General features: G+C 42.4%; 1 protein-coding gene across 1 annotated transcript; it reads right to left on the reverse strand.

Moving 5' to 3' along the window:
* Nucleotides 1–232: 232 nt before the first annotated feature.
* Nucleotides 233–9,581, reverse strand: LOC139408410 (phytanoyl-CoA dioxygenase domain containing 1). Its single transcript, XM_071152259.1, has 11 exons — nucleotides 9,344–9,581; nucleotides 8,706–8,864; nucleotides 6,883–6,958; nucleotides 6,719–6,766; nucleotides 6,528–6,583; nucleotides 6,250–6,312; nucleotides 6,132–6,153; nucleotides 5,887–6,015; nucleotides 5,539–5,655; nucleotides 4,983–5,109; nucleotides 233–2,770 (listed from the first exon to the last, which is right to left on the reverse strand). Exons 1-11 carry the CDS (start codon nucleotides 9,374–9,376, stop codon nucleotides 2,722–2,724), a joined length of 879 nt encoding a protein of 292 aa, XP_071008360.1. The 5' UTR covers nucleotides 9,377–9,581; the 3' UTR covers nucleotides 233–2,721.
* Between the last annotated feature and the right edge of the window lie 100 nt (nucleotides 9,582–9,681).

A 9,681-nucleotide genomic window follows, 5' to 3' on the forward strand; every position in this document is an offset into this window, starting at 1 on the left:
GTATGGAAATCCTCATTGGATGACTGAGGATTGTTTTGTTTTGTTGCTTTGTGAGAGTAAAAGTTCTGATCTGTTATATTGATGTTGCATTGATAATCTCTCCACTAACATGACCGTGTGTGGGAAAATCAATATGGCTGGCACAAAGAAGGATGAAGTACAATCTGATAGCACTGCTAGCTAGGGAATGAGCTTGCATACATTATGAGAAATACATGAAGACGGAACATACACTCTAGATTTTGCTCTTCATTTTGTGGGACAACAGCATGACAATAGAATCAGTGATGTTCAGCTAGAATACAACAAGTTGGTTCAAAATACACACTACTGTTTTTTTTTCATATCAGTTGCTTGGTGAGGATAAGGGAGGTTAAATTATTTTGTTTGAGAGCAGGGTCGTATTCATTAGGGCACACCGTAGCAAAATGTTTGGCTACGGAAAATGAAAACGAGCATTCCTCATTGGACAAGTTTGGGGTAGTCCCGCCTTGTTTCAGTCTGTTTTCTTCTGTTTGGTGCCTAACCACTGTTGATAATGGCTGACCCTGGCCATGACCCCACTCTGCAAAGGTGTCTCAGAGTTGGGATATGCAAGAAAATAATACATTTCCAATTCACACATGCGTATTAACACACGTGTACATGTGTAAAATAGGACAAATGGAAGCACCCACATTATTATTATTATTATTATTATTATTATTATTATTATTATTAGTGAATATGACCCAGCTCTGTCTTGGTGGGGGATTCCCGAGGGACAGAGGATGAATGTCCCTGAGTCACTGTAACACGCTGAAATCCCAAACTACTGAATTATACAACAGGAGATGGAGTTCAGTACATTGGACAAAATGTATTTTAGCCGGAATTAAGTTTCCCTGCCCTGATCAGCAGTCATGGCAGACACTGGTTAATGGCACGTTTTAACAAATTGTGATGGGCTTCTTTTTGCTAAAGGAAAGCTACCTTTTGTACAGCCTTTTGAAGAACATAATTTGATCATTTGTTTTTCAGAGCATTTTTTTGTTGTTATAATTTCATCTGACTACAATTTATTTGCATTTCTTGTTGTGGCAATATTACGGACTGATTGCGGGACATATTTGCCTTAAAGAAGTATATTTTGTATCACACATTACCTAGTACTGTAGGTACTCTAGCTGACAGCATGGTTTGTGTTGAAGTAGACTGGTTGATTCTTCAATATGGCAGCAGTTTATACACTAGCATGACATTAAACATTATGAAATCCTTTACTGTAACTTGTATACAGAAATGACCCTACAGTGTCTTTTCAGTTTTGTATGAATCCTTTGTCTTTTATCCGGGTGTTTTGATAGGACCCTCTCCAAAATATACATGAATTTCCTTAACGTTCACCCCCCCCAAAATCTGATTTGTATATTGGAAATAAATTGTAGGGATGATATAACAGGGCCACATGTCATGAACATATTGAATTCATGTTTTGTTCAATTTTGAAGTGATTAAATTCATTTCCTGATAGTGTTTATAAGCTGCAGGAAGGTATGTATTTATGGTGTAATGAAAGTAACTACATGTACCTTTTTTTAAAATTAAATCAGCTAACATTGAGATGCTATACTAGTTATCTGTAGATGTATCTTTCGCAATCTGGCTGTGTTTAGACAGGCAGCCCAATTCTTCTGATCTTTTTCCACTAATTAGTCTTGACCAATCAGATCAGCTTGTTTGCCAATAATTGGGCAAAATATCAGAATTGATCTGCCTGTGTAAACGCCTCTGAGTCAGACATGTCACGTTAAACTACAACTGTCCATAGCAGTGGAGGCTTCTGAGGGGAGGATGACTCAATGTCTGGAATGGAGTGAATGTAATGGCATCAAACACATGGAGACCATGTATATGATACCAATCCGCTCCAGCCATTACCAGAAGCCCACCCTCCCCAAATAAGGTACCACCAACCTCCTGTGGTCCATAGGAGCCTCTGCGTTCCCATAGCCTAGTTAAACTAGACCGAAATTGGCACTCAAACCATACAGTGCACATTGAGTCTGGTACAGCCAGGCTCCAATTCCCCTTCCTCCAGTTTACTGTGCATTCTGGAGAGACCTTCTCTTTTTATAATGTTTGTTTACTTGTTTTCTCAGCATGGAACTGACAGTATTTGATGAATCTGTAATAAATAAGTAGTATTTTGTTTGTTGCCTTTTCCAATAATCCGTAATGATAATTTATGAGCTTGTTCTTGCCTTTGACAGGAAGCACTTGTATTGCATGGCAGATTGTTGCATCATTAAAGGCCTTTTATGCTACATGTTTGTCTGTTTTTCATCCAGAGATAGCAGGGTATATTTGTGGGCATAATGTCTCACATTGATCTATCAGGAAGACATACCTTGATGAGGCAAACCTGTTTCTGATCAGAGAGAAGATATGTTGGATACTTAAGGGAATCTGAATGAGATTAACTGCTAAAACACGTGATTTGAATTAACTGTTCTACACACAAACACATTGGTTCATTGCTCACTTCAGTGTGCTACTACTAAATGTTCACTAATCTTATAAAGCCTAACTACATGTCTTCTGACTAATACCCTGAAGCACGTGCACACACACAGGCAGCCCAATTCTGATAATTGTTTTCACTAATCTTCTCTAGGGACAAGTGAAGGTGTCTTCCTCTGTCCATCCATTCAGTGTAGTGGCAGACAGAGTGAACCAGGATTACTTGGTGTACAGGGCAGGGAAAGGAAGGTCCTCTGTGGGCTGTAACCTGTCAAAAAAGAGTGAGGAACACCTTTACCTCAACACCTTCTTATATCCCCCCTAATCTCTTACTGTATTTATTTCAATGCATCAGAAGTGTACAGCGTGACGCCAATGCCTCATATGTGTGCTATTCTGTGAAAGACCTGACGAAGATCCATTTGGAACACTCACTAACCAATAAAAAAGGTGTACATTTAAATAATAAGGTCCGAGGTGATGTGGTATATGGCCAGTATACCACGGCTAAGGGCTGTTCTTACACGCAACGCAGAGTGCCTGGACACAGCCCTTAGCCGTGGTATATTGGCCATATTACAATCCACAGAGGAGCCCTATTGCTATTATAAACTGGCTACAAATGTAATTAGAGCAGTAAAACTAAATATTTTGTCATACCTGTGGTATACGTTATGATGTGCCGTAGCCTTCAGCCATTCAGAATTCAGGGCTCAAACCACCCAGTTTATAATTAAGCAATAAGGGCCGAGGGGGTGTGGTCTATGGCCAATATACCCCGGCTAAGGGCTGTTCTTATGTACGATGCAACGCGGAGTGCCTGGTCACATACCACAAACCCCCGAGGTGCCTTATTGCTATTATAAACTGGTTACCAATGTAATTAGAACAGTAAAAATAAATGCTTTGTCCTACCTGTGGTATACAGTGCATTTGGAAAGTATTCAGACCCCTTCACTTTTTCCACATTACAGCCTTATTCTAAAATGGAATATATCATCCTTGAGATGTTTCTACAACTTGATTGGAGTCCACCTGTGGTAAATTAAATTGATTGGACATGATTTGGAAAGGCACACACCTGTCTATATAAGGTCCCACAGTTGACAGGGCGTGTCAGAGCAAAAACCAAGCCATGAGGTCGAAGGAATTGTCAGTAGAGCTCCAAGACAGGATTGTGTCGAGGCACAGATCTGGGGAAGGGGACCAAAAAATGTCTGCAGCATTGAAGGTCCCCAAGAACAAAGTGGCCTCCGTTATTCTTCAATTGAAGAAGTTTGGAACCACCAAGACTCTTCCTAGAGCTGGCCGCCTGGTCAAACTGAGCAATAGGGAGAAATGGCCTTGGTCAGGGAGGTGTCCAAGAACCCGATGGTCACTCTGACAGAGCTCCAGAGTTCCTCTGTGGAGATGGGAGAACCTTCCAGAAGGACAACATCTCTGCAGCACTCCACCAATCAGGCTTTTATGGTAGAGTGGTCAGAAGTAAGCCACTCGACAGTAAAAGGCACATGACAGCCTGCATGGAGTTTGCCAAAAGGCACCTAAAGGACTCTCAGACCATTAGAAACAAGATGATCTTGTCTGATGAAACCAAGATTGAACTATTTGGCCTGAATGCCAAGCATCACGTCTGGAAGAAACCTGGCACCATCCCTAAGGTGAAGCATGGTGGTGGCAGCATCATGCTGTGGGGATGTTTTTCAGCGGCAGGGACTGGGAGACTCAGGATCAAGGGAAAGATGACTGGGACAAAGTACAGAGAGATCCTTGATGAAGTCCTGAGTGCTCTGGAGCAGGTTCTCAGACTGGGACGACAGTTCACCTTCCAACAGGACAACAGCCCAAAGCACACAGCCCAGACAACGCAAGAGTGGCTTCGGGACAATTCTGTGAATGTCCTTGAGTGGCCCATCCAGAGCTCGGACTTGAACCTGATCGAACATCTCTGGAGAGACCTGAAAATAGCTGTGCAGTGACACTACCCATCCAACCTGACAGACCTTGAGAGGATCTGCAGAGAAGAATGGGAGAAACTCCCCAAATACTGGTGTACCAAGCTTGTAGCATCTTATCCAAGAAGACTCAAGGCTGTAATCGCTGTCAAAGGTGCTTCAACAAAGTACTGAGTAAAGGGTCTGAATACTTATGGAAATGTAATATTTAAGTTTATTTTTAATACACTTGTAAAAACCTGTTTTTGATGTATCATTATGTGGTAGTGTGTGTAAATTGATGAGGGGGAAAAAACAATTGAATCCATTTTAGAATAAGGCTGTAACGTAGAAAAATGTGGAAAAAGTCAAGGGGTCTGAATATTTTCCGAATGCATTGTATATGGGCTGATATACCACGGCTGTCAGCCAATAAGAAATTCAGGGTTCGAACCACCCAGTTCCTAATTGAGCATTGACTATTACCTATTTTCCTGGATTATGTGTGTTTGACTTCATAGGAAGAGAACATTGTCATACACTCACCAGTTCTCAGGGTTCCATTTTGTCTCCTGAGACTCCATGATGTGGAAAGTGTAGACATGGCGCGATTTTTCTGACGCGTTCTGCTCACTTTTATGGACAACCTTTCCCTCGATCAGCACCACCCCACCTGAGCAGAGACAAAATAGATAGACAGTTACTTACTAACCTGCTATCAATGTTTCTCTACGGAACAGTCATGAACCTGACAGACCAGTTTTCAAGTCAACTGTGCATGTTGATACTTTCTGATTGTAACTCAGCTTTAACGGTTACTAAAGACTCAAAAGTCAATGAAGTGTTAACTGGCTGTGTGCTTCGGTCTGTACCACTCAGTACCCTTTGACCCCCACTCCACCCTGCTCCCTCTCACACAGTGGAAAAGACAACAGTGCAGACACTACAAACTGAGGTCTGTTTTGCAGTTATTAACCAACCCTTTTGAGGTCAGTGTCCCTGATGTCAAGAGCGAGGCACACTTTGGTTTATTTTATGTAAATATTATGCGACCCACCATTACAGGCCAGTTGACAGTTAGCAGTAGAAATGAGCCACATACCTTTTTTGACAGGTGCAGGTATGAACAGCTTATCGTCATAGGTTGCCTCTCTCCCAACAAAGTCTGTCAGGGGATAGGTGCCTTCAGGGGTCCGAACCATACGTCGGGTGATACCATCTAGAGGGAAGGGGGAGATCATGGTTTGAATTACATGCTGACTCCTTAGGGGGGCACCCCTGTTATTCAAAACCTGGTTGAGACTGATGAAGGCAGTGGTTCTCAATTTACTTGAACTTGTTTTGAAATCTCAAAGGAGGAGCTGAGATAAATAACCAGTCCCGTGTCTCGGCACCAATGAATAATGAATGGACTTTTAATATGGGTCAAAGGTCATCATTAGTGCCTTACTGTTGTGTGAGCCGGGGATGAACCACAAGCAGCCATTGTCCAGGGTGGCATCCTCCAGGGCGATCCACACGCCCATCACCCTGCCCAGGGGCTCCGTGTGGAGGAATGTAGCATCTTGGTGGGGCGTCACTGACAAACAAGCAGGTAAAGTGCCATATGGGGTTCAAAATACACACACACACACAAAATCACAGACACAGAAACTCTACAGTATTCGTAAACAGTTGTTTCAGTCATTTTCTTACCTTCTCCACCGATCCCTGGTTGCTGAAAAACACAACCGAGTAATGTCAGGACCAGTTACCACACTTTCTAAAGAAGCAGTCAGACTAGTGAAAGGTAAAAAGCTGGTGTGCACTCTACCTTGAAAATGTACATGCTTTGCAAAATCACAGGACTCTTCAGACCAAGCTTCTTGGCTATACCCTGGGAGACAAACAGAGCAATCAAATCAAATTTTATAAGTCACATGCGCCGAATACAACAGGTATTACAGTGAAATGCTTACTTATGAGCCCCTAACCGACAGTGCAGTTTAAAAAAAATACAGATAAGAGTTAAGTCTGTATTATTCAGTGTTAGTCTAACTGTAACAGTTTCTGTTGTGTCCTTTACTGACTAGCTGCTGAAGGAATTCTCACCTGAATCTTGGGTGAATGAGTGGCAGTTTTGTATAAAGGCTCATAGGCATGGAGTGCTATTGAAGATGAAAATGGATCATGAATACTGTAGATTACTGGATACTAACTCTATCTGATAGTCTTGGCAAAAAAATGATTTTCAAAACTTTTGAAAGATAAGCACCACATCTAATCAAAGATTTGAAACTCACCATGTCCAACTTTGTTGAGAGAGCGTTCTTTTGGCACGATGAAATCTCCTATAAAGCAAGTGACACTTAGCTGTCAATCAATGTCAAATAAATCCAACACATTCTATATTGCTTCACATTTCAGTGAGATGAGAGATTAACCTTGATTCATAATAAGGCCTCACCTTTATCATCAAAAACTCCTTTCTCAAAGAAGAAGCGGATCTTATCTCCACTGGTGATGAAGTAGTCAGCGTTTCCCTGCAGATAGATAAGGATAAGGTATTCCAGCTATAAGATCAAATCACATTTTTTTTGTGCAGAATACAACAGGTGTAGTAGACCTTACCATGAAATGCTTACTTACAAGCCTTTAACCAACGATGCAGTTCAAGATTTACTAAATAATATTTACTAAATAAACTAAAGTAAACAATAAAATAAAAAGTAACAAAATAACGAGGCTATATACAGGGGGTACCGAGTCAATGTGCGGGGGTATAGGTTAGTCGAGGTCATTTGTACATGTAGGTAGGGGTAAAACAGCAAATAGCAGCAGTGTAAAAACAAAGGGGGAGGGTGTCAATGTAAATAGTCCAGGTGGCCTTTTGATTAATTGTTCAGCAGTCTTATGGCTTGGGGGTAGAAACTGTTAAGGAGCCTTCTGGACCTAGACTTGGCACTCCGGTACCGCTTGTCGTGCGGTAGCAGAGAAGACAGTCTGTGACTAGGGTGACTGGAGTCACTGACAGTTTTTTGGCCCTTCCTCTGACACCCCCTAGTATATAGGTCCTGGATGGCAGGAAGCTTCGCCCCAATGATGTACTGGGCCGTACGCACTACCCTCTGCAGCGCCTTACGGTCTGCTGCCGAGCAGTTGCTATACCAGGCGGTCATGCAACCAATCAGGATGCTCGATGGGGCAGCTCTAGAACCTTTTGAGGATCTGGGGACCCATGCCAAATCTTTTCAGCCTTCTGAGGGGGAAAATGTGTTGTCGTGCCCTCTTCACGACTGTCTTGGTGTGTTTGGACCATGATAGTTTCTTGGTGATGTGGACACCAAGGAACTTGAAACTCTCAACCCACTCCACTACAGCACCGCCGATGTGAATGGGGGCGTATTCAGCCCTCCTTTTCCTGTAGTCCACGATCAGCTCCTTTGTCTTGCTCACGTTGAGGGAAAGGTTGTTGTCCTGGTACCACACTGCCAGGTCTCTGGCCTCTTTCCTATAGGCTGTCTCATCGTTGTCGGTGATCAGGCCAACCACTGTTGTGTCGTCAGCAAACTTAATGATGTTGGAGTCGTGCTTGGCCATGCAGTCGTGGGTGAACATGGATTACAGGAGGGGACTAAGCACACACCCCTGAGGGGGCCCCGTGTTGAGGATCCGCGTGGCAAATGTGTTGTTGAACGCTGAAGTCAATGAACAGCATTCTCACATAGGTGCTCATTTTGTCCAGGTGGGGAAGGGCAGTGTGGAGTGCGATAATGTTACACAGGTGACAGCCAGGGTCACACATGAGCATTGGCAAAGGAATTATTATAAAGATAATTCTAGAGGGAGGAAATGCATAGGAGGGAATAAAGAACCTTACCTGCATCTTTATCATTTTAATAGGTAGGAATGGAGAAGACACATGGTTGGGTCAAATGGTGCAGAAAGCAAACCAGTTCACTCAATGTAGGCTTCAGCAGACATAATCAATTCCTGTGCAATCCCACCAGGCACAGATGTCGGCTCAACATCTCGTTTTGATTTACATTTGGTTGAGTTGTCAACTAATGTGAATTCAACACGACCCCCCACCACCACCATTTTTTTGTTTACCCTTTCACTGGATTTAGGTTAAAAGTTGGATGAGAAAAAACGTCCCTTACATTGATTACTTTTTGCAAATCGAAATCAGTTTTCCAAGTTGATTCAATGTCAACACATTTAATGTTTTTCTTGAAATAACGTGGAAGTGACGTTGAATCAACCAGTTTTGCCCAGTGGGATGTTAACCTGTGTTTTCAACTGCTCGTCGTGATTAGTGGAGAACTGGATCCGACAATGTTCTGGAACGTCCATCCGGTCCACGATCTCTCCCATCCTCAGCCGGAGCTCATCACACTCCGCCGGGCTGAGGAGCCCGTCCAGGATCAGGTACCCGTCCTCCTGGTACTGTTGAAAAGGTCCAGAAAGTATTCACCACCACAGTATATGCACACTAGAGTTCTATAGAAATACATTTTTTGGCTGTTACTTGGATTTTCACAAAATGTGTTTACGTTAGTTTCGTTTTTTAATTAGAATTGTAGCCGAGGTCTTGGCAGCAGCTGAAGTTATGTAAAGGTTGCTGATGGTCTACAATTAATTCAGGGAGTAGGCTGCATGTGCTACGTTGTAAATCACTTGAATCACGGGCATGCAAGTTGCATTTTCACTGTATGGACAAAAATGTCACATTGTTGCACAAAATGTAGCCTACAAATTAAATGCTTCTCATATCTGTGCAGCCTACAGGATAAGTAACGGATTTACTGAAATTATATAAATGACGATAGCCATCGCTATGAGAGCCATGACTACGCAGGATTGACATTAAATACAATACAAAATTATTATAAATATATACGCTTAGGTCTACATTTTAGGCTGACCTTTTTCGCATCTTGATCTGTTAGAAAGTCCATGCTGAAAACTCAAAATTAAGCTCCGTATCCAATTTAACCGGGTTCTCCTGGTCTAAACTGCTTAGAAGTACCACGTGATGTAGACGTCTAACTCGATTAAAATGTAACAGTAGTGAAGTAATAGGATTTTCGATGTTAACCATTTCGATGCTGCTGCTCAGGACCTAGGCCTAACTGTATCTGCAATTCATCCCCAAACGCCATTGTTATGGGTGTAAGATTTCACAGTGATGCAATCTGTTGGTAAATGTTCATTACTGCAACTCTTGGGTTTTACCGGGGTGCTTGAGATACCCGGATGTGTT

The sequence above is a fragment of the Oncorhynchus clarkii genome, chromosome 5, assembly GCF_045791955.1.
Source record: "Oncorhynchus clarkii lewisi isolate Uvic-CL-2024 chromosome 5, UVic_Ocla_1.0, whole genome shotgun sequence".
Classification (NCBI taxonomy): domain Eukaryota; kingdom Metazoa; phylum Chordata; class Actinopteri; order Salmoniformes; family Salmonidae; genus Oncorhynchus; species Oncorhynchus clarkii.

Coding starts and splice junctions, on each gene's coding strand:
- LOC139408410 (XM_071152259.1), bottom strand. CDS start 9,376: ATGGACTTTCTAACAGATCAAGATGCGAAAAAG. Junction 6,584..6,718: donor TCTCAACAAAGTTGGACATG/GTGAGTTTCAAA, acceptor CATCTTCAATAG/CACTCCATGCCTATGAGCCT. Junction 5,656..5,886: donor CATCCCCGGCTCACACAACA/GTAAGGCACTAA, acceptor CCTTCCCTCTAG/ATGGTATCACCCGACGTATG.